General features: G+C 46.2%; 1 protein-coding gene across 4 annotated transcripts in view; it reads right to left on the bottom strand.

Annotated features, from left to right (window-relative positions):
- Positions 1 to 25559, bottom strand: part of ABCC9 (ATP binding cassette subfamily C member 9) — a 915119-nt gene that overhangs the window by 27401 nt on the left and 862159 nt on the right. For all 4 annotated transcript variants that reach the window (XM_086920457.1, XM_086920444.1, XM_086920437.1 and 1 more), the window contains 2 exons: positions 16063 to 16196; positions 14474 to 14536 (listed from right to left, as the gene is read on the bottom strand). In XM_086920457.1, coding sequence (XP_086776583.1) covers positions 14474 to 14536; positions 16063 to 16196 — 197 coding nt within the window. The remainder of the gene's footprint in view (positions 1 to 14473; positions 14537 to 16062; positions 16197 to 25559) is intronic.

Here is a 25559-nt window from a genome sequence, read left to right as displayed (position 1 = left end):
AGAGGCAACAATCCCAGAGAACCCAACCGCGGGTCCCCCATATCAAAAAAGAAACCAAATAACAAGACAATCAGCAGGCATTGAATAAGAGGCAACATTTCCAAGGAACCCACCCCTCCACTACCCATTCCAACCCCTCAATCAGGTTGAAAACCCATCTCCACCCACCCAAGGACTACCCAACTGGGAAGAAGGAGATTAGAGAACAGGAAGGGAATTATCCCGCGGAGGCATGGTTCAGTTCAGCAAACACCCCTGTCATACGGACAGGGTGGCTAAGCTGTGAGTTATTGTGGACATTGGAAGCATAACAGAGGAGAGCAATAAGGGTACCTGCGGGGCAGGAGCACCTGGCAGGGAGATTAGTGAAGTGACAGGTGACCCAGGGAGCGGGCCAGCAGAGAGGGCATGAGGGAAGATGCAAAGAGAAAGGCTACTACTTAAAAATGATGGGCACCCCACCATACAATGAGAGCCCCTGGGACCCTAGGCCAGCGAGTGGGGAAGCAGCTAAGGAGAAAGGGAGTATGGGCAGCTGCATTATACAGGACATAAACTGACCAGGGCAAGAAGACAGCCTTTGCCCAGAAATACCCCGGATCCAATGGTCAACAAAGTTAAGAACAAGCAAATTGAGATAGGAGCCTGTGCGGCTACAGGAGCAGGTGAGAGGCAAGCCAAAGCAAAAAACATCCAGTCAGAAAATACGAATAGCAAAAAATGTGTAGTAGAGGCAGGAGTCAATCATTGTCACTAAGATTGCCATCGGCAGCCGCCTGGGAGTTGAATGGAGTTGATCGCTGCGACTTGCCAAGTTTTTTTGCAAAGGCCAATGCCGCTTTGGGCTCCGTGAATACATGAACATGGGCGCCTTGTTTGACTCGCAGCATAGGCCAGCAAGTAGGAGACCTCGTGTTGTTGGAGAAGGCGCTTGGCCGGGAGGAACTCACGGCGAGCAGCCTAAACCGCCATGGTGTAATCAGGATAAAAGGCAAGAGAGTTCCTTTGGTGCCGAATTTCACCTTTCTCCCTGGCTGCGCATAACACAGCATCGTGGTCCCTAAAATTTAGCAACTTGCCGACAATCGAACGGGCCGGCAGACCAGGACCAGGGCGGGGGCCCAGAGAACGATGGGCATGCTCTATGGTAAAAATAGGGGAGAGAACGTTGCCAAACAGGTCACGGAGAAGTTGCCCAACAAAGTCCTCCATTTTGGAGATGTTGGATGATTCGGGCGCGCCCGTACTGCAAAGGTTACTCTTGCAGGAGCGCGTCTCCAAACCCTCGTTTTTATTCTTTATCACCACTAGAGCTTTGTCCATTTTGAGCAGTTTGTGGTGATCGCAGGTTGCGGTGTCCTCAACATCAGAAACTCTCGCCTCCATCTGAGTCAGCTGTGCACCATGCGAGTCAACCTGGGCTTTAACGGTATCCATTCGGGCAGACAAGGGGTCGAGCCGGGTGGCAATGCTCGTTACAGCAGCTTTGACATCCAACATGATGGCTTTGAGGTCGTCCTCACAAGTCGGGCCAGCATCAGTCTGGGTTGCAGACTCTCCCGTGTCAATGGTCACCCCATCCTGGCGTGTTTGCCTACGCTAATCAAAGACCAATTTGGGTTGTTTAGGGTCAGACTTCCCCATGGCTGGATCACTGCCCCAACACAGGCATACCAAAGGGACAGCCGAAGAGCTGAGGGAGGAGACGTATAGAGGGCCAGGTGCCAGCGAAGTGGATCGGGCCGGGAGCACTGCCCCCAAGGGAGAGGCGGATAGAGGAGAGCACCAATCAGGAGGCACAGGCCAACAGGGTCAGGATATGCACAAGGAGACAGCAACAGCCCTGATACTTGAGCGGTTGCACAAAGGCATTTTGAAGGTGATGAGGTGTCGGACCACCAGAGGTCCAAGGGAAGCAGAGAAGTGAGAGCAGGCGAAGGCGTATGCAGCGTGCCGGGCAGGAGAGCCTGGTGAAGATGAAGGCCAAGATGGGGGGCAAAGGAGCATCTCCTCATAGGGAGAAGTGGAAAGGGCCCACTTAGAGGCCCCCGTCGCTCTGAACAGCAGCAGGCAGATGCATCTTTTAGTCGTAAGGAAGGGCTGGAGGACACTGTCTCATACTGCGAGAGGTATAATAAGCGGTCCCAGGAACGAGGAGCGGGTGTTGTGAAAAGCCCCAGGCCTGAAAATGCACCACACAGTCCGCCTAGCATGTTTTAACAGGGAATGCAGAGCGGCAGGAGCGGCACCCGATGCGTCAGGATTGTCCCAGGGTCTGTATGCCATATAGCGGGAATTGCAGCAGAAGTCAGCATGAAGGAAGAGGTCCCAGCTTGATCAATGCCCTCTCATAAGTCCCAGGGGTCGCGGGCAAGCACCGATGGAAGAGAGGCCCAGGCAGGCACCGCACGCAACAGTGGGGTGCACCTTGAGCAGGCAATCTAGGGAGGTGCAGCACCCCAATCGCAGGGCCTGCCAAGCTACAAGCGCATGAAGGGAGAGCTCCCTCCCTGCTCTGAGTTGCGCCGCACCACACCTGCAGTACGGCGCAGGCACCCCCATCCTGCCCACAGCTTCCACCCGCAAGAGTGCGCCAAGCAATGCCAGGAAATAATAGCCATGGCCCCCCAGACCCCCGGGTACTCCTCACTGAAGCGCCACCATCGCCTTGTCCAAGACTCGCCCACAGGACCAACTCACAGCGTTGCGCGGTGGCCCGCCATGTTGGATCTTTGTCCTCGCGGCCTCCGGCTTTGGTCACTCTGCCTCTGTGCATCGTGTGGGGGCACGGAGGCCAGAGTTCAGCACACTGGTGTGCAGGAAACCCCACGCTATTATGAGGGGGGTGAAACCACCTCAGGTCAGCTGGATTGTTATGGATTATGCGGCTTGGAGTGCAACCATCTTGCACCCGGCTAAGCCACGCCCCCCTCGCACTTAGGTTCTTTAACCATACAGACATGGATGCAAGCAGATATTCTACTAGGTTGTGCATTGCAATGTGCTCAGCTATCTGTCTCATTTACAGTGGAGTGGTGTGGCTCACTTGTTAGAGGCGGCAGACCTGTAAGCAGAGAACGGCCCAGGACCAGGGTTCAATTCCCGACGCGGCAGGGTCGTGGACCAGGGTCAAACGGGCTCGATAATTCTTGCCTTGGTGCCTACTCTAACCAGGGAATATACTCGGCAACTCTGGGCATTAAGCTTACCTCATCTCTACAACGGCCCACCACAGACGCTGGGGATGCCTGGTTTCACCTTGGAGATATCCAGAAAGGGACCATCTCACAGGGAAAACCAGGACGAGTTCCCCAGCGGTCTTCAGTGCCAGGACACTCCGATGGAGTCACAGTGCGCTTTACAAGTACACCCATATTTACATAGGTTTATAAAAGGCAATGGAAAAAAGACCATCAAGCCTTTCCTTTAGTGGAGCACCCACAACAATACTAGTTGCCGAAAAGTTCATTTTCTCTTGCACCCTGACTCTTACTGTTCAATATTAGTCATAGGCTAAATCCAAAGTATTTTAGGGGCTCAGGGCCAAACATCAATGGGGCTCCCTCCACCGAAAAACTAAGAATTAATTATCCATGTTCAGTTCATTTGTGCACTCAGCATCTTTGGTCATATCAATGGCAACCCTTTTCCTTGGCTAGGCTCCATTTGAGACCAACCTTGGAACAAATAGTCTCTCTGTCTGGCTGACAACAGAGAAGCCAAAAGACTAGGGGCCAGATGTAGGTTGCCAAATACCGGTCGGTAACGGCCGATTTCGGCCGTTACCGACCGGTATTTGGGATTTGACATGTAGGGGGCCTCATATTTACAGAATCGGTATATTTACCGATTCGGTAAATTTACAGAATCGGTAAAATACTGAATCAGTAACTTTACCAATTCTGTAAATCCATATGTAGGTGGCACTGTAATCAGTGCCAAAGGCCCTTACCGAATCGTTATTTACCATGGAATACTATTCCATGGTAAATAACGAATTCCAGTGTACATGCACATCTGTGCATGTACACCTGTGTACATGCACAGTAAGGGCATGTGTAAGGGCATGTCTGTGTGTCACATGGCACACAAGCCAGAAACATGGGTGAAACAGGGTGTCAAAGTGACACCCTGTCCCCCTTGTAAAATCGGTAAAATTACCGATTCGGTAATTACCGAATCGGTATTTGCTATGGAATCCTATGGGCTTCAAGACCCATAGGAATCAATGGCAAATAAATCGGTAATTACCGAATCTTACCGATTCGGTATTTTTACTGAATATTTTACCTACATAGCAATTACCGAATAATGAATACCGAATCGGTAAAATTCGGTGTTTACCATTCGGTAATTTGCTATTACCTACATCTGGGCCTAGATGAGCGAACAAGGTAGCAGCAAGTGGACTCTTGCCTGAATTTTGGGCCTGTCCATACAGAGGTTTAAGTATGTTAACTGCACTCCTGTTTCGGCTCTATGAGGAACAGGAACTCTGAGCCAGATGGCACTATACTGTGATCGCAAAGACTCAGCAGTTGAGCCAGATGGACATTGCAGCCATAGATGGAGCATGTAATGTTGCTCCTCACTGCACCTTGATACTTGGCCTGAGCTCAGACCCAACTTGCTAAAGTGGTCTCCAGCAGGATTGCACCAGAAAATCAAACATACTAGTGATCCGAGCAAGTCTTCTACCAACAATGTGTGGTGTAGCTCGTCTGTTAGAACCATTCGGGCACAGAGTGCTGATCAGTGACTTTGTTTGCTGCTCTGCCTGAGCTACGTGGGGCTGGTGTTCAGAGTCAGCTAGCACTAGACTGCAATCACATCAGTCTGGCAGCCGCTCTTCAAGGTCAATGCAGTCATAAAGGGTTCATAAAATGGCAATTTCCACTGCACATTAGGTGGAGTATGCTGCATAAAGGGAAAGGCCCAGGGACGTAGCAACTAGTGTCGCAGCTGGTGCAGTACACTGGGTTCTAGAGCCCCAAGGGGGCCAGTGATCCCTGATAAATGTTGTATTTTACTACTGCAACAGCAGTCAAAGGGGCCATTTTCCTGGCTTGCACTAGGGCCCATTACATTCTTCTGCGCTAAAGCAAAGACCTGTGCAGTTTAACTGGGGCTAAATGCTTGCTCAATCTCGCTTCAGTCAGCCTGAGCTGGCCAAAGCAAAACAAGTAAGTGAATAAACTGATTATTTGAAAACTCTCTACAGTCTGGGACTATTACAAATCTTGAATAAGGGGGGGCACTTGAAAAGTCAAGCGCCCTATCTCCTAACCTTAACGCATCACTGTCATTGCAATTGGAAGGCAATAAGGCAACTGTTTTACTTTTCCGTTAGAAGTGTGCTGCAAATACGCCACAAATGGGTCGACACAAAGGCCTACAAAGTAATTCAGGGTCTCAGTTGATGTGCAGTAACCAGATAGAAGAGAGCCCAGGTACGGTTAGGAGCTGAAAAATGCATGCATGAACGATGTAGGGAACAACTTTTCACTGCCCCTGCTACCAGAGTGTTATTTATGTCATACAGCAGTTGGCATAGCAGCTTAACTGAACGTCACTGAAGACAGAAGAAAGCTGTGCAGCCCCTATGGGCAAATCTGCAAACATTTCCTGTAGCACATGCTCCTTGACCCTCATGCAAATCATAGCGATCTTTAAAAGAAGACCCATAATTTGTCCATCACAAGGTAGGAGAAAAATTCCGGCATGTTAGGAACCCTTGTGATGTGGATAATAACAATGCAGGTAGTATTACAGACAATTAAGAACAATATCGAGATACAAGAATATTGTGTCAAAAATATAATTTACTAAAATATTGAACTTGCATACTTTGTATGTACACTACAAAAATATTAGTGTAAAAATAGTGTGGAACAGAATATTATCAAACAAGGTCAGTCAATCCATCTTATGGGAGTTATGAAGCACTGCTTATCACCTGCGAGGGTATTAAGGTGCTGTGCTGTGGAGTCAGTCGAAGAGCCAGATCTTGATCCCTTTCTGAAGAGGGTATGAGAGGGTGAGATGTGGAGTTAGGGGGGGGGTGAGGGTGTTCCAGGACTTGGCAATGAGGAGTGAGAAGGAGCTTCCTCTGGTCCGACAGCAACAGAAGTGTGGTACCTGTGCCAGGGCAAGGTGAGCAGAGCGGAGGTTCCTGGGAGGTAGGTGGAAATTCAGGGGATGGTTCATGTAGGCGGTTCTTGGTCATGGAGGACTTTGTAGATGTGGTTCAGTGTTTTGAATTTGTATTTTTTTTGGATTGGGAGCTAATGGAGCCCTTTCAGGTACTGGATGATGTGGGTCCTCTTTGTCATATTGAGGATCAGTCTGGGTTCTGCATTCTGGGTCATCTGGAGTCTCTTCATGAGTTTGGTGGTTGGGCCTGAATAGAGTGCGTTGCCGAAGTTCAGCCATCTGTTGATGAGGGCCTGTGTCACAGTTTTCCTGGTGCTGATGGGGAGCCACATGAAGACTTTGCGGAGCATGGGGAGAGTGTGGAAGCAGGTTGAGGAGACAGCATTAACCTGACATTTCATGCAGAGTTCGATGTCCAGGATGATGCAGAGGTTGTGGAGTGGGGGTGGGTCCGTATTCCGATGGCCACCAGGAGTCGTTCCAGAGGGAGGTGTGTCTGGAGAAGATCAGTACATCAGTTTGTCTGTGTTGAGCTTCAGGCAGTTGTTCTTCATCCAGGGTGATACACTTTTCATCCTGTTGTGGAAGTTGGTCTTTGTTATGGTGGGGTCCACTGAGAGCAAGAAGACAAGCTGGGTGTCGTCGGCATAGGAGACAATGTCAATGTTGTGGGTTCTTAAGATGTACGCGAGTGGTGTCATGTAGATGTTGAAGAGGGATGGACTGAGGGATGAGCTGTGAGGGAAGCCGCAAATGGTATGCTTGGGCTGAGAGGTGAAGGGAGGGAGACAGATTCTCTGGGTGCTCCCCGTGAGAAAGGAAGCCATCCATTTGAGCATGTCGTTTGTGATTCCGACCTGGTGAGGTCAATTGATGAGTGTGTGGTGGGAGATGCTGTCAGAGGCTGCGAAGAGGTCAAGTAGGATAAGGGTGACTGATTCTTCTCTGTTGAATAGGTTCTGGATGTCGTCTGTTCCGGCGATCAGGGCTGTCTCTGTGCTGTGATTGGCTCTGAATCCTAATTGGGAATGGTCCAAGCAGGTTGTTTTTCTCCAGGTGTTCAGTGAGTTGGTGTTGATGGTCTTCTTCAGTACTTTGGCGGGAAACAGGAGCAATGACATGGGATGTAGTTCTGCAGCTTTCTAGGGTCTGCAGAGGGTTTCTTGAGGAGTTGTCTGATCTCTCTGTGTTTCCAGGCATTGGGAACTGTGGCGATGGAGGTGTTAAGGATGTTGGTGAGCAGGGGGTTGATCTAATATCTTCTGAGGTTGAAAAGTCGGTGGTGGCATGGGTCGTTGGGTGCTCCTGTGTAGTTAGAGTTCATTAGAGTGTTGGTGTTCGGTGTGCTCAGCTGTTCCCATGTGTTGAGTGTGTGGTCCGCAGCAGTGGTTGATGGGATGTTGAGGAGGTCGGTGGGTTGGGAATTAAAGTTTCTGTAAATGGTTGCTATCTTGTTGTGGAAGTGGTCGGTGAGAGCTTTGCAGAGTTCCTGTGATGAAGGAATCGAGATTTCAGTGGTTAACAGGCAGGTAAACTCTCTGACTATGGTGAAGAGTTCCTTGGTTTTGTTGGCGCTGGTGTTGATCCAGTGTGTCAGTGCCCTCTTTTTCGCGGCTTTGAGCTGGCGCTGATAGTTTTTGAGGGCTGACTCAAAAGTGCCTCTGTCCATGTTGTTCCTGCTGGTTTGTCACTTTCTTTCCAGTTGCTTTGATCTGCGTTTTGCTGTGCTGAGTTCTGGAGTGTTCCAACTGGCTTGTTTGGTGGATCTGTGTATTCTGGCTGGTTTGGTGTAAGTGCCTCTGTCAGTGGTACTCATAATCCAGGTATTGTAATTCTCCACTGCCTGGTTCAAGTTGGTGGTAACGATAGGCTGGGTGATGCTGAGGGCAAATGTCCATTGGTGCTGAGTGACCTTGGTCCAGCTGCGGAAAGGGGCACTGTGGCAACTGGGGGTGGTGCAGGGAGGTCCGGCGATGGTGAAGTGTACAATGAAGTGGTCCAACCAGGTGAGTTCCGTGGTGTGGCTGTATCTGATTCTGTTGATGGACATGAAGACAGGTTCCTGTGTATGTCCTACTTTGTGCATGGGGTCTATGAACAGCCGCTTGAGGTCAATGTTGTCCAATCATTGTAGGAAGTCGGGGAGTTGGTGTGGGTGGGGTTGTCCAGGTGGAATTTGAGGTCACCTAGGAATATGAAGTGTTCAGATTCGATGGCGAGTGGGGTGATAAAGTCTAGGATAGCATTACTGAGGCCAGTTTGTGGTCCTCAGGACCTGTAGGTGAGGCTACCTTTGATGGTGGTTTTGCCGTTCTTGCGCAGCTGGATGTTCATGTGTTCCATGAACGGCCTGGTCTTGTCATTGGTCATGGTGTAGGTGATCGATTGTGTACAATGGCACTGCTGTCCCCGTGTCAGTTGGTGTGGTCACAGTGTTTCATCTTGTAGCCAATTGGGGTTGCGGTGGCATCGACCAGAGCAGATGCTGGGGTGAGCCAGGTCTATGTGACGAAGGTCACGTCGGGGGAGAGGGCGCACATGGTGTCCCAGACTTCGGCATTATGTTTGCAGAGTGATCTGGCAATGATCAGGAGGCAGTTTAGTCATTCTGCCAAGGTCTATTCTCATTCCAATCCAAGCAACAGTGGAGAAAGTGTTGGACTTTGGAAGGGTTTGATTTATAATTTCCACTTCTCTCTAAGCAACATTAGGGAAATTGTTGGACTTTGGAAGGGTTAAGTGTATTATTTCCATTCCAATCTAAGGAACAGTAGAAAAAGTGTTAGACTTTGAAATGGTTACATTTACAGTTCCTACTGAAATCTAATCAACAGCAGTGAAAGTGCTGGGCTTTCGAGGGGTTATATTTACCATTCCCACCCCAGTCTAAGCAACAGTATGATCCATGATACATGCTGAGCTTTAGAGAGATTAGATATACCAATCACGCAGGTAATGAAAAGCAGGAAAGTGTAGGCCTTTGTAGGGGTTACATTTACCATTTTCACTACAACTTAAATAAAAGCAGTGGAAGTTTGAGTCTTTGGAGGGGTTAAATATATAATTCCAGTTTCTAATCATTTAAAAAACATTGCAATACATGACAAAATAAAAATATTAAAACAAATTTTAAAATATGAAACATATGCATTATAAATACATTAAAAAATATATAATAGATAAAGCAGCAATACAAAAATAATTAAACAGTAACCAACCAAAATTAACAAAATTTTATTAAGCACACTTCCCTCCCTACTAACCAGGCAAACACAAACAAAAAATAACTGACATTTTAAATAATATATTAACATTAAATTAATAATTAAATGAAACAAATAAAGCTAAGATAAATAGTAAGTAAGACTTTCATTAAAAGAATAATTTAAATGCACTTATCAGCAAATTAACCTTTAATTAAAATACAACAATTTGTTGTCATAAATAATTAATTAAATAATGTACATCATTATCAACCAATCTTTTAATTAAACTACAATTCTCATTGCAAACAAAAAGCAATAACTTATATGTTCATTAAGGTCCCACCATAATCCACTAAAAACCCAACACCCTCAACTAAATTATAAATGAACAATTAAAATATAGAACATTGCAAACATATTTTAAAACACAAAATATAATTAAATAATTAAATAACAATTAACATATTTTGCTACAATAATTACTTAATATACACATATTTTATAAAAATCAAAAACAATCATATCAAAAATAAATACCTCTAGACATATATCTTTCTCTACCTGCAAACCCATCAGGAGCTCCAAAATTGAACAGTGCAAATAATTGTTTTTATTTAAATTACACTTTAAAAATGGCAAACTATTAAAGATAATCGAAATAACAATGAAGCAATTAAATAATGTACATAATTGCTAATTAAATATTTTTTTAGCAAAAAATTACTTTACAATAAAAAATATATATAATTTAAATACATTCCCACCTATTCCCCTACAAACCCAACAAACGACATCTATATTAAATTACTTAATTAAACATTAAAAAAAATCAATTATACATAAACATTTACAATACATATTAAAAAACTATTACTATATTAAAAGTAGTACCTAAACATAATATAATAAAGTAAATATATTCAATTAATTAAACAATATTTAATAAAGCTACATGAAAGTAAAAGACATTATATACAATTGTATTTAGCAAATTGTATTCTTTTTTACAAAAAATATATTCTTACATTCTACATTCTATCTGATATTTTTGACTGATCAATATTTTTGACACAATATTGCTATACCATGATATTTTTTAAACAATATATTGGTAATTTGCGGTAATGCACAAACAATTTGGGAATATACTGCTGCACACATATGACACTGCCATTTGCAACTTTTCATCTAATAATCATTTCCTTTCCATGAATTTGGCTTGGATCAAACATTATTTAAATGAGTTTACTATCAGCTATTGGTACCCACAACCAGTGCTTAATTTGTAAAATATGAAGTGCAGGTGCTCAAATGTTTGTTGGCGACCACACCTACTTTTCTCCAGCTCCACCCATTTTCGCCACTGGCTCCGCCCACTTTATTAGCTTCCCACATCCTCAACTGGCACTGCTAAAATAGGGTGACCAGATTCTCAAAACAAAAAACGGGGACAGGTCATAGACATAGAAGTAGGCCTACGGTTTTCAGTAACCAACGACATTAAAGTAGGATTATTTGACAGCTGTCATAGACATAGAAAAAGGACAACAACGACAGCTCCCTCCACAGACCAAGATGAAGCATTACGGACAACAAATCTGAGGTCTTTTATTGGCACCCCTCTCCTTTACACATCAACATTAGTACTTCTTATTTCATTTACACTTTTAAGGACTACAGCATATATTTGCCAAAAATCAATAAAACATCACAGGCTAGCAAATGCCAGTGCAAAGAGCATGCACGTGCATGCTCAACTGGAACAATGAAAAATAGGGACATTTCTGTGTTTACCTGGGACACTGGTTGAAAACGGGGACATTTGAGTCACTTGGAGAAAAGTGTCGGGACACGGGAACACTTCTCCAAAAACAGGGACCGTCCTGGGAAAACGGGGACGTCTGGTCACCCTATGCTAAAAGTCAGATGTAATATGAGGTACAAACACCTGTTAGTAACAATTCAGGGAAAGGGTGGAAACACTAACAGGTCTATTGCACCGACGAGAGGGTAAAATAAAAACTTGTGTGCACTAGAGGAAGTAGTGATGCCGAGGCATATACATGTATTAAGTAGAAGGGCGGGGGGGGCTGCTGTAGTAAATAATTAATATTACACTAAGAGACATCGGGTGACGTACAACAAACGGGAAATAAGGACAAAAAACTGTGGACCAACAGCACCATTGAAACATACCAGAACATTAAGCATACTATCTCAAGAGTGCAGTAACCATTACTTCCCCATCCCACGTTTCACAGCAGACATGTCCCTCCCCCACCCAGACAAATGAGTAGCTTACTAATGCGTTAATGATCGGCAAATTGCTGCTCTCCATGTACAATGTGGCCGGTGTCTCCCTCCGACCCCCACCCCCAGCACACACCGTGTCCCGGGACTGTCATCTAAAAGCAATTGTACTTCACTGTACTCTGCTAAAGGGGCTGAGCGGGTTCTGACACAGCTGCGGCTTGCCCCCGTGCTGCATAATGGAATGCAGATAGCCAGGAATGAGGTGCATCGGCAGAGCTATCATTTGGACTTAAGACAGGAATATCCAGGGCAAGACACCAGAAAGATACGGTTAAGGCGACTAGGCAGAGCGCTGCACGTGCAATTTATGCACTATGAGAGTTATAGAGCACATGGTAGAAAGTTTGTTTTCATGAGTTTTTATTGGACTTTGGAGCATGTAGTAGTATGGTTTTGCATGGGGCACAATTTTAGGTATGCTGTGTATGTTTTTGATTCAGTTGGCAGCATGGAGTACTTTGCACAGTAAAAAATGATTTTGCATGGAGCACATTAGGTTTTCACTAATCACGAGTTTGTCATTTTATTCATTTTTAACTTTGGCGAAGGTCTGTAAGTGATTACGTTTGGGATTGCACATTATCCACGGGGTGATTTAGGGCCTAATTGCGCATTAGCGGAAGACCCAGGTTATCTGGGTACTGATATGCTTTTTTTTTATACATTACAGTTACCTCTGAATTTAGTAATGGAATAAACCGAGGGCCTCTGGGGCAGGGTGGAGGTACATTGGTGGGTCTAAGCTTGGGCACTAAAATAACGCGGCATAGCAGACAAGAAGTGGGGGGCACAGGCAGGTTTGTGTGTAGTTTCCTGATTAGAAAAGGGTGCCTGGGGGCAAAGATTGAGGTGCATTGGAGCAAATTGGTCGCCAGTGGCAATTTAACGGTGACCGTGAAAGGAGCCTGTGAGCACTGTGTGTGCGGCCAGCGCTGCGTTAGAGGGGGTGGGGAAGAGGGTCGTTGTAAAGGTGCATTATTACCCACGCTGAGTGTAGTCTCAAGTGCGCTGGTAGGAAGGATCCCTGTGATCGGTGATTGGTAGAGCTGTGTATGGATAGAAACCTCAGCACTCACCATCAGTAGTTGCCCTCAATGGCCTCCATCATCCAGCGTGAAGCTGATTCTCATACCACTGCCGCAGAGTAGGGAAGCAGCACCCTCGGGATGTTAAGCCTGGAGGCCCTACAGTGCCAGGAAGAGCAGCGGGAGCAGTAACATTGGAAACCAGCGATGTGGAGTGCTGCGTGGCGGGCCATACTGCTCTCAGTGACGGAGACACACAGAGAGAGCCCAGGAGCCCCTCAGCCACCCAGAGAAGCAGCCAACTGTTCAGCCTCAAACCCACGATCTTCGGAGCCCTCAGCCCTGTGTAGCCGAGTCTTGAAAAGGCACAGGAAACAGGATATAGAAGGTGCTGCACCTTGCACTTGCCCCGCTTCTTACAGTGGTTGCTCCCGGGGCTTGCAAGGGCAGTCCGGTGGCACCGTGGCAGACAGGGTTCAGGATTAGAGGTGCAGGCCGGGGGCCACGGTATAATTTATTTTCAAATGTTCCCTCTAGAAATAAAAATGCCCGCCTATTTCCGCTATCGTATTGACGTCAGGATCACTGTAGGGGCAGGAGGCAGAAGCGGAGAGGCGGGCGGGCGGAAGTTAGAGAATGGGGGGAGGTGCCTTTTCCAGAATGCTGACCTGCTCCGGGGGCTGCGCAGCTTTTCAAGCAGGAGGGAAAAGGGACGTGATTAGAGCCAGCAGCCAGGGAGAACAATGTATATTCCATTATTGGCCTTAGGCAGGAGCATTGATATGCACTGCTCAGCTGTTTGCTCCCGGGCAGTCCCAGTGGCGGAATGTGCCTCATAATAAAGCATGCGCCTATGCCGCATCCAAATTGAATTTTTTACGCCGTTTTCCTGTGTGAACATAAAGAGGTCAAAATGGAGTGTAGACCCGGCCCTAAGAAATAAGTGCCGGTGCTAAGCACCGGAAAGCTCCGGCACAAATTAAGCACTGCCCACAACCCACTTTACGATACAACAAGTCAACAAGTTAAAACTTCTTATATGTGTGAAAATAACAGTTGAGGTTCTTTGGATAATGTCTGTGAGCTGTGCTCCTGAAAATACACCCTAGCCAAGAATCTTTGGCCACTCTCAGGGCCTGATTACAAGTTTGGCGGTGTGCAGCAGGCCGCCACACCAGCGCCTCGTTGCTCACTGCCAAACCTGTAGTCCGACTGCCTGTCGGATTACAACTGGAATCTAGGTCAAGTGGTCCTGCTTAGGCGATCCCAAGGCGGTGTCTTTCAGAGGCTCATATGTGAGCCTTAGAAAGGCAGTGCCATGGGTGCACTGAAGCACGTTCCTGCATGGCGTGGACTGTGCAGTCCATGCCATGTAGGAACTAGGTGTGCATACTGACAGTGGGCACATTGTGTGCCCTCCTACTTGCACCCACAGACAAAGCATATTACCAGTTTCCTCAACACAACCCTTTTCATGGCGGCCTTACTGCCATGAAAAGGGTTGCTTTAAGGAAACTGATAGCATGCTTGGTGGTGATGCCGTGGCACCACCAGCATATTGCAGCCTCTGACCACTGCGCCACCACAGCGGGATCACGGATCCCCAGCAGTTGCAGAGGTCCTGTGGTGGTCCAACCGGCACACTTATAATACAGAGGTCGGACCTCCAGTACGGCGGTGCGCGAACTGCCACCAAGACTCTGGCGGTTCACATTCAGACCCTTAGTATTAAGTCTGCCAGGTGGAATTCTCACAATACTGTAGAGTCATACTTACTGCTATTGTAACCACTGTTCGGTCAGAAAAGGCCGTCATAACCACCTTCTGCAAAATATTTTCCTAAAATTAAATCCAAAATACAAATGATCAGATTTGTTTAGGAAGCACAAAATACTCATTTTAAGTTCACACCTAGAAATACATTGCAAACAAATTTATGCATTTATGAAATAAAAAATGAATGGGTAGCCCTAGATAGTATTGTAATTGGCATAACCCATTACTGCATGCAACTTGAACTCCTTAAATAATGGTAACAACTACCAGCTCTTGAATAATATCTAGGGCTAGCACTTATATTTATGGGAAACTATAGAGCATTCATAACACTTACCATAAATTTCATGCTCAATTTATTTATGTTTGCATTTTATAAAGTGCCACTACAAACTTAATTGTCTGAAATCACTTTGAACATGGACCTCACATCTTACTAAAGGGATAGAATCATGAACAAGTAAGCCTTGGCTATATGTGTTGTTCATTAGTCTCATGGGGCTGAGGAAGAGGTGTATTTTCTCTACTTTCTAGATTCCCAGAAGATGATCATCGATTGTTTGGTACAACAATAAACTGCAAGTGACTTCTTCCTCTTTCTGGTCCTGATGATGATTCCCTACCTTTGGTAGAATCAAAACGTTGTCAACAATAGGGACTATTAGCAAAATACATTTTTGTTATTACCTGTATATGACTGCAGTCTAACAGGATTTACCTTGTTTATGCCAGTTTTTGCCTCTGCTTCTCACAAACGTGTTCTTTACCACTATTTTACTGGTCTTTGACAAGGAAGACAGAGCAGTTGCTCTAGAAATAGTTATTTCTGAGTTAATCTATTTATATATGTTGCTCAGGGCCTTATATTGCTGTAACACAGCATAACTATGCTGAAAACAGGTGTAGAACATATTAGAAGGCTGTTAAAGGGCCTTTGACTGTGAGCATGGTCCAGCAATCATCAGATGCTGGCCTGTGATGGCAGTCAGTGAATGCTCACTTAAGTGCCTAAACAAGTAAGAATTACAATTTTTCTAAATCGAGACAGATCTACAGCGTTCTGAAGATCTCCAGAAATCTGCGACTTTGCTTTATCAAATGGAGACAGTGTTGCTGGATTCATTGTGGCAAAGGGCTTGGTGTAGAAAACTGCAAGTGTGTAATGAGGAGCAGGTTTATACAGGTATCCTGCCCTTTGTTTTCAGTAACCCGAATAGGCAAAAATTGACTTTTTAACTAAATTCTTGATTTCACTGAGCGCTAGTGGGGGGACGTCAAGACATGTTTAATATGGTGCAAGTGGAGGGACGTCAAGAGAGACATGTTTAATATGGTGCAAGTGCTGTCACTTCCTGAAATCCTTGTTCTGTTTTTGAGTCGATGGGGTTGCAAGCTACAAATGAACTATTTAGTTATGTTCATTAAAAACATTTTGCTATAAGCAAACCATGCCATCTACTACACTGTACAAATGACTTTTTTTGTTATTTTTTATACGTTTTTAAACTGATTTTTACGGGCCATGAGATAAGATGTCCTACTACTAACAAAAACAGATAATTGTGCAATAAAACAAAATGTTTACTCACGGTGGCCATGTCAATAGAGGCTGTAGCTTCATCCATGATAAGTATGCTGCTTTTGCGAACAAATGCCCTTGCCAAGCAGAAGAGCTGTCTCTGGCCAACACTGAAATTTTCTCCACCTTCAGTTACTATGGCATCTATAAGAAAGTTTAGATTATGAGAGTCACTTGTGAGTCTGTGGGTTACGGTAGAGGATGTAGCTTGTCATTTTTTGTTGCCTTTAATGGTGCCATACACAGCAAATGAATGTACTATACTTCACAGTCCAGCGGTTTTTGCATGTGCAGTTAGGGCAGTGTAAATTATTTAAACAATGGTCAAGCCATTTTATTATAGCTTTAGAGGCCACTTCAGTGGGCTCTACCGGCCATTAAAGGCCCGCTCCAGCATACAGAGGGCGCTAAGGCTATTAGAACATTCTGCCCCTAGTGGGCAGAATGATCTAATTTGTAAATCAAAAGGGCTCACACCCCTTGGGCTCCAGGAGGCCTTTGTTAAACATTGGAATGTTGATGATCTAAGCTTCTACCGGCGATTAAAAGCCAAAGCACTCCATGGTTTTCAAAGGAGCTCTCATCATTCCAATGAAAACAAGTTACTTACCTGTAACTTTAGTTCCCCAGTATTGGTAACTTTCATAGATTCCCATGCTTTGTATCATTCCCCGTCGTCGGAATGGGAGTCTCGGTAACAAAAATACCATAGCTGTAGGTACAAAGACAATGGAAAAAAGGCCTAGGCCTCATTCCCTTTTGTAGCATATCACCCTCTTTGTATAAAAGAGACCAAACTTTGGCATCAGCCAATCAGAAGTGCCTCACCACTTAGAACCTTCCTGAAGGAACCTCAGAGCCTCAGATTTACGTAGCCCTTGTGTACTTAGATACCATATCTGTTGTAGGCTGAGCTTTCCCCGGGGAGGTGGGTGGGCGCATGGGAATCTATGAAAGTTACCAATACTCGGGAACTAAAGTTACAGGTAAGTAACTTGTTTTCTTACCCCAGTATTGGAACTTTCATAGATTCCCATGCTTTGTATAACAGTAGCAAGCAGTTGGCAAGATAATCACATTTTGCATCGTAAATTATAGCAACAGACAACATGACATTAGATACAAAATGTGAAAAATGGAAGGTGGGAAAGAAAGGAAAGCTCACCGTTAGTGGAAGAGGTTCCTCAGGACCTCTGCTGCATCATCTTGTTGCAGAGATTCCAAGCAGTAATGCTAGGTAAAGGTGTGAACGCTTCTCCAGGTAGCAGCTCTGCAGATATCCTTAATTTGCACCCCCGCGAAGAGGGCTGTTGAAGAAGCCACAGATCTTGGGAATGTGCTCGTATCTTCCCAGTCAGAGGTTTTCCTGCAGCCTTGTGACAATGTAAAATGGCAGTCGTGATCCATCTCGAAACACCCTGTTTGGATAGTGGAAGGCCCTTACTCGGTCCCCCAAAGGCCACAAACAGTTGAAGAAGATTTTCGAAAACCTCTAGTACGTTCCAAATAGAATTTCAAGCATCGCTGCCTATCCAACGAATGCAATGCTTTCTCTGCTGGCGTAGAAGGTTGAGGGAAGAACTCCTTCAGAATGACCGGTTCATTCAAGTGGAAATCCGAGGGAACCTTTGGCATGAACCTAGGGTTAGTCCTCATGATCACAGTGTTCCTCTTGAATTGAAGGAAAGGTTCTTGGATGGTCAAAGCTTGTAATTCTCCTACACGCCGAGCCGACGTGAGAGCAAGGAGGAGAGCCAATTTCCACGAAAGATATTTGATGTCAGAACAATGGACTGGTTCAAATGGACCCTTCATAAGTTGAGAAAGGACCAGATTCAAATGCCATGTAGGAGGAGGCGGTCTCACCGGTGGATAGACCCTGAACAAGCCCTTAAGAAATTGCTTGATTATCCTGGAAGACCACAAGGAAGGCCCGGATTCTGTCCTTCTGAACCGTGACAAAGCAGCCAAATGGACCTTAATTGATGAATGGGCTAGTCCAGATTTGGCCAAAGACAGCAGGTAAGGTAGGATCTGATGAGGCTTGGAATTGAATGGATCAATGCTTTGTTTTCGACACCAACAACAAAATCTTTTCCACTTAAGGCGGTAAGTTTTGTTCGTTGAAGGAGCCCTTGCTTGGGAGAGAACTTCCTTAACCTCCCTTGACAATGGCAGGTTCATAAATTCTCGCTGTTCAGGAGCCATGCAGTCAGGTGTAACGACTGAGGATCTAGGTGCAAAATTTGTCCGCCGGACATCGTGAGAAGATCCAGCAGAATCCTCAAAGGTAAGGGAGGAGCTATCGACAACAGATGGAGCTCCGTGTACCAGAAATGCCTCGACCAAGCCGGGGCTATCAGGATCATCCTGCACGGTTCCACCTTGAGTATCAGAGGAATGGGAGGAAAAGCGTAGACAAATGTCTTCGACCAGGCTATCGAAAGGGCATTTCCCAGTGAATCTTGATGGGGAAGCCTGCTTGCGTAAGACCGGCATTTCTTGTTGGTCGGAGTGGCAAAAAGGTCGATGTCCGGCCTGCCCCACAGGCTGAAAACTTGTTCCAAGACCTTCTGATTCAACTCCCATTCGTGGCTGACCGAGGATGACCTGCTCAGTCTGTCGGCGTTTTCGTTTAGGACGCCTGGCAAGTGTTCTGCTGTGAGTGACATCATGTGCTGGATCGCCCATTCCCAGACCTGCTGAGCCTCTTGCGACAATGGGCGCGATCTGGTTCCTCCTTCCTTGTTCACATAGTGCATGGCCGTGGTGTTGTCCGTCCTGATAAGCACTTGTGAACCTTCCAGGTGAAGAAGAAACGCTTGTAGAGCCAGTCGTATCGCCCTAAGTTCCAACAGGTTGATGTGGAGGCGTTTTTCCTGGGGTGACCAATGACCGCTGACATGTCGGTCCTGCATCACTGCTCCCCAACCCTCCAATGACGCGTTCGTCGTTATCACTTGTGGAGACGGGTCGTTTGCGAAGGATATACCTTGGGACAAGTTGTTTTGATCTGTCCACCATAAGGCCGCTTCCTTCATCTCTAGAGTGATTGTCACCCTGTCCTTGAATGAACCGTGGACTTGCTTCCACTGATTGTCTAGTTGCTCCTGCAAGGGACGCATCTTCAGTCTGCAATAGGGAATTAGTGGGATACACGACGATATCACTCCCAGTAGAGACTTGTAGCGGCGTACTGAAAGAGACTTTCTTGTTTGTAAGTCTTGGGCCATGGTTTGTAATTTCTGCCTCCTTTCCGGAGTAGGAAAAGCTCTTGATAGCTTCGAATCCAAGATGGCTCCCAGAAAACGAGCCCTTCTGGACGGGACCTGGCAAGACTTCTCGTTGTTCAGAGTGAGTCCTGGGTTCTGAAACAAATTGGTACAAGCTTGAACCGCCTTCAGCGCTGCTTCTCTGGACGGAGCTTTCAGTAACCAGTCGTCCAGATAGGGGAAGACCTGAAACTTGTGTTTTCGCAGGAAAGCTGCTACTGCTGCCAGCACCTTTGTGAAAATTCTTGGGGCTGAGCGGAGTCCAAAGTAATGGCTCTTGGCTACTGTGAATCGCAGAAACCTTCTGTGCGCTGGGTGAATCGGAACGTGGAAATAGGCATCCTCGAGATCGAGTGTGGCCATGAAATCCCCCGGGCTGATCAGCTTCAAGATGTCCTGGAGGGACACCATCCGGAAGGACAGAGAAATGAGATAGGTGTTTAGCCCCCTGAGGTCTAAAATGGGGCGCCACTTGTCGAGCGTCTTCTTCACCAAGAAGAACCTGGAATAAAATCCTTGACCTCTTTGGTTTGATTTGGTTTGGCTCTATCGCTCCTTTCCGGAGCATCTGTTGAACTTCGAGCCGAAGGAGACGCCGGTGATGGAGTGTCTGCCGGGGGCTTGGGTGGAGGGACTTGTGTGAATTCCAAGGTATGCCCTTTCCGAATGATGTTGAGCACCCAACGGTCCGATGTTATCTTGGACCAGTTCTGAAGGTGTTTGTTGACCCTGCCTCCAACTGATGACTTCCTGAAGGAGGGTCCAGTAGGAAGAGCCAGGAGGCCGCTATTGGCGCTTGGACGAATCTCGTCCTCGTGCCCCCTGCTTTCCTTTATTGTAAGGTCTGGAGTAATTGGAAGACTGGCCCTGCCGCTGCTGGTAAGGCTGACGGTATTGCTGGGAACCTGAGCCTGTGGTGGAATAGCGTTGTTGTTGGAAGGATCCTCTGTAATTACCACCCCTGCCTCTGGATCCCTTGAAAGAAGACTTCCTGTATTGAAGGGTCCCCAAGGACCTGGCAGTCTCTGTGTCCTTTTTTATATGTTGCAGGGTGTCGTCAATGAGTTTGCCGAACAATGCTTCTCCATCAAAGGGGAGATCCAAGACCTTATTCTGGATCTCGGGCCGGAACCAAGTAGCCTTAAGCCATCCTTGGCGACGGAGTACTGCCGCTCCAGCCAATGAACGGAATGCAGTAGTTGCAATATCTATTGCATAATCGATGATTTCCATCGACGTCGCCTCTCCTTCCTGCAAAATCTTCTTTGCCTCAGACGTAGATTCCGGAGGCAGCTGGTCAAGGTACGGGGCAACATCGCACCAGAGTTGGCGGTCGCACCTACCCAGGATCGCTAAGGCATTAGCCGCTCGAACCAGCAAACTTGCCATCGATGAGAATCTTTTCCCACATTATCCAACCTCCACCCTTCCTTGTCCGGAGGAGTTGTTAGTGGTGCAGAAGGGTTACGTGATTTCCTCTGCGCCGCCTGCGAGATCACAGAGTCTGGTCTTGGGTGACCTGTCAAGGCCGCAGGAGCATCATCGGTCGCCTTGTACTTTTTATCGAGACGCGGTAGCACCGGGACCACCATCGCCGGGTGTTTCATTGCCTTTATGCCCTCTTTCCATAGGTGATCCACAATAGGAATGGACCTGGCAGTTTTCCGAAAGGGTTCCTTAAAATCATATAAGAAACAATCTGTGGTAACCTTAGGCATTGCCAATTTAAATCTTGCAGCAGCTCTCTCCATCAGCTGATGGAAGCCACCAATGTCCGCTGGCGGGGAGTCCGCCGGGTCCGGAATTGGAGATGCGGGATGCTCAATAACATATTCATCATATTCCGTGTCGGGATTAGAGACATGATCTGACTGCTGGTCCTCATCCGAGGAATCATCAACGTCATGGGTCCCGGGCAATCCAGAGGAATCCTGTTGGAAGGACGCTTGAGGCTGAGGGGAAGCTTAAGCCGGAAAAGTAGGTGGCACCAATGAAGCCGGAGTCCTTGAAGGCGTAGCAGGCGTTGACGTAACTGGACGAGGCCTACTTGCCTTAGATTTATAGTCCTGTAGCATCTTATGCAGATCTTGAAGGAAAGATGCTGGCACTGTAACCATTTCCTGTTCAGGTTGCTGCTGCTGCAGCTGAAGATGACCACTCGCCTCGTGGCCGTATTCGCCCTCTGAGTCAGTGTCCTGGCATTTGACAAAAAGCTGGGAGGGACTATTGGCATAGCTATATGCATCTTGTTCATCCTCCTCTGACTCTTCCTCTTGAAGGAGCATGGTTGGTAACAGAGGGGACACAGTCCTCGGAGAAGTCATTTCTGGCGTGATCCGCGTCACAGAAATGGTAATCCTCTTTTCTGTGGATAATATTGTCGGTTCCGTAGTCGACGGTTGTATGTGCGCCATCGAGATAGGCGTCGTGGACGTCATCGACGATGAAACTGTCGACACGCCAGCCGTTGTCATAGTCACCATAGTAGTCGTCGACGCCCTCGTTGACGAGACCGTAGTCGTGGACATCGTCGTCATCGTCGCCGTCGGTAACATCGTCGTCGGCACCATCGCAGCCTTCATCGTCGACGGGACTTTTGTGGTCGACAGGACTTTTGTCGTCGACGGGGCTTTCGTCGTCGACGGGACTTTTGTCATCGACGGGACCTTCGTCGTTGACGGGACTTTCGTCATTGACGGAACCTTCATCGTCGACGGGACCTTCGTCGTCGACGACTCCTTCGTCGACACCTTTGTTGCTGGTACCTTCTTCGTCGGCGTCTTTGGTTTCTCCGTCGACGGAGAGGACTCTGCCGTCGACGGTAGCGTCGTAGACGAACCCCCTGTCGACGGAGTCTTCGACGACGTCGAAAATGATTTAGGTGTCTTCGTCGACGGGCCTTCCGCCGTCGACGTCTTCGTCGTCGAGGACTTAGAACCCCTCTTAGAAGACTGGGATGAAGGTGTTTTGAAGGCTGTTGCAGTCTTCTCACCTGTAGAAGGCGTAGAAGGTCCATTCCTCTCCTTTACACTTTTGTGAAGAGATTTGCTGGGACCTGGGCTATCAGACTCACTGGGGGTCTTTTTAGAGGCCTTTGAAGATCTTCCCAAAGAAGGAGAAGGGGAACCACTACCCCTCTTCACTGACCTTCTTGTAGAGGACATCGATTCTGCATCCTCACTGTCACTTGAGACAGTATCCTTCCTTGATTTAAGCTTTTGAAGCCATGTCAGGAGCCTACCCTCACGGTCCCGGAGGGTTTTGGTGGAAAAGGTGCGACAGATCTTACAGTCAGCAGCCTGGTGGTCAGGATAGAGGCAATAAATGCAGTCCTTATGCTTATCCTCCACAAAAAGCCTTTTCTTGACACAGGTGGAACAAGGCTTGAAAAGGGCTTTTTTCTTCTCAATTTCCGACATCCTGGAAGGCAGCAACAATCCTGAAGTGAATCTGGAAGATTCTGAAGAAAATCCTGAAGTAATCCTTTTGAAGAGTAGAAGTTGAGCAGAGCTCAAAGGAGACTCCCTAGCACAACGTGCGGTAGAAAACCTGAGGCTCTGAGGTTCCTTCAGGAAGGTTCTAAGTGGTGAGGCACTTCTTATTGGCTCATGCCAAAGTTTGGTCTCTTTTATACAAAGAGGGTGATATGCTACAAAAGGGAATGAGGCCTAGGCCTTTTTTCCATTGTCTTTTGTACCTACAGCTATGGTATTTTTGTTACTGAGACTCCCATTCCAACGACGGGGAATGATACAAAGCATGGGAATCTATGAAAGTGCCAATACTGGGGTAAGTTCTAATAACCTTTAATAGGGATGATTGTGTTATTTCGTTAAGAATTTCAATAGTATTTGTATAACACAAATAGGGTGGTGTACACATGTACACTACATTCACACATACATTTACAGGTTTAAAAGAAGAACCACGCAGATCCATAGTCACTTCATACTTTTAGGGCTTGATTTAAAGGTGGATGATAGGGGGCATTTGCCAAAAAGTGTCAGATGTGTTGTCCACCCACATAAGTGTTTCTTTACCAAGTTAGAGGACAAGAAAAGGTGCCATCAGCTCTGCCATCATGAATACCATTTCTGCATGTGAAGGACTGCTAAAGATGTGGGAAGACCTACCTGCAGAATCTGCAACCCTTTTCAATGTTGCCTCCTATATGCGACAGACCTCCTTGTAGACCAGTATGGGCTGTCAAAAATCCATACATAAAATGCAGCTGAGGAAATCCCCAGAACATCAGAAACAGGTCTCATGAGAGTAATGGAAATCTACACCTGGACAAGCAGTACATTTCAAATACCTACAAACTGCCTACAAGTGGGACAGGAGCTGTCAGCAGACATGAGGATGAGTCACCGTCGGTGGGTGAAAAGTGGTGGAGTTATTAGTGGGGGCTGGAGTCGCTGTGCAATTCACCACCTCCCACAATTGATTATTTACCAGAAGTAGCCTCTTCCTCCATGATGCAGTATGCTTAATGAGCCTGACTCTGTGCCACAACTTTAGTGGAGTGGTTTTTTTTCACCTCATCGGTAGACCCATGGCATTCTTGCCAAAACCTAAATAATGATATACATCTTTGCTCATTGTAAATTCCCTCACTTTTCAACAAAATATTGGAATACAAAAGAAGCCAAATATTTTAAATGAAAAATATACGATAAAAGCAGTACACCACTTTCAAATAAATATTGTTCATCTTTTAGTACGATCATTCAAGGAACGCATTACTGATGTTCTTTAAAATAACAGAGTGACCTGCTACTTTTTCTTTAAAGCATACAGCTTTATGGGTTCCATGATTAGATCATCCTAATCTCTCTCATGAGTTCCTGGCTCTCTTAGAGGTAACTCTGTGCCTTGTGCATGAACGGGGACATTTGCCTTCAAAGTGCTAATGCCATCACCTCTGAAAGATCTTGGATTTCCTTCCCACTCCTCTGTGACAAGTGTGAGAATCCCACAAAGAGATTGAATCCAGTGCCTTTCTGTAGCACCTTCCTTTAGACAATAAAAAGATGCATCTCTTCCTCTTTAATGTGGTTTTGAAGGCAACCCCGCCACATCTTGCTTCAACATGGTCTCCTGTCTTCATCAGTCCATATGGGTCAGAGCTTTCCCACAGATTACACAGTCCCTCAAGCTCTGAATTTAGACTACAGAGCTAATCTTCATGTGCATTACATCAAACATACAAAAAGTAATGAGAGGAATGGTTGCATTCTAATCCATCTTTTCTTTGCCCACCATGCCACCTAATTTGCTCCCAGCCATATCTAAATCAGTGTTGACCTTGCTCTAATAGTAACAGCCTGGCCAGAAATGCACAGCCAGGTCCTCCCTAAACCTAAATAGTCCAAGACCGCTTTCGCACCCGGCTGATGGCCGCCATCAGGGCAAACCTGGCCTTGGTTTGCTTGTACAGTGTACATTTTACAGTTCCTATTAGAGTAGGACCAAAACTGGATTAACGCAGCACTAAGCAGCTGAGTCTTTGAGGACTGCACTACCAGGGCTTGTCACAAAATTAAAGTAGTATATTGCCCACCTCAAGTGGCCTGCTACTTATAGACCATGAAAAAGAATCACAAACAAATTGGATGAGAGGCAACATATAGAAACAGAACAACGCGTAAACATTCAATGAGACAACATATTCAAATGCTGTTATTCGTCTTTTATTTTCAGCTGTGCAAAGTATGCAGATGATGAAACCAGCCAACGCGTTTCACTCAAACATGGGCTTCTTCAGGGCTGTAATGGCATACAATATTGACCAAACTTTAGTGTATTGACAAGAACTACATGTATATGTCACAAAATACATGTTACAACTATAACAGCGAATATTAACGGAAAGACACCAAGTGACCATGAAGAAAGAGGAAAATCTAGGGTCATAGAAAGCCAGTGTGGACAATTAAGGAGTGGTATGGTGAATAGCAGAGGTGAAAAGAGGAAAAAGGATGAGAAAGGACAAACATGAAAATAATTGGTGAGAAACATTAGCAAAACATGTGCTGTGAAATCATAACTAGTGCTCACAGTATCCAAAAGGATCAGTGAGTCACCCGTGAGTTGTATCGACACCAGGCCCGGGCTGAGTGGCATAAGAGTAAAAAGTGGCTGGCTTACCAAAATTTTTTAATGGTAGATACGATCCTTCAATGGCCGTCTATTTAACGGTGACAATTGTAAGTTCTAAAAAAGAAATGTAAGG

The sequence above is a fragment of the Lissotriton vulgaris genome, chromosome 1_1 (assembly GCF_964263255.1).
Source record: "Lissotriton vulgaris chromosome 1_1, aLisVul1.2, whole genome shotgun sequence".
Taxonomy (NCBI): Eukaryota; Metazoa; Chordata; class Amphibia; order Caudata; family Salamandridae; genus Lissotriton; species Lissotriton vulgaris.
Note: the sequence above shows the minus strand (reverse complement) of the source record. Positions and strands in the feature narration are given on the sequence as shown.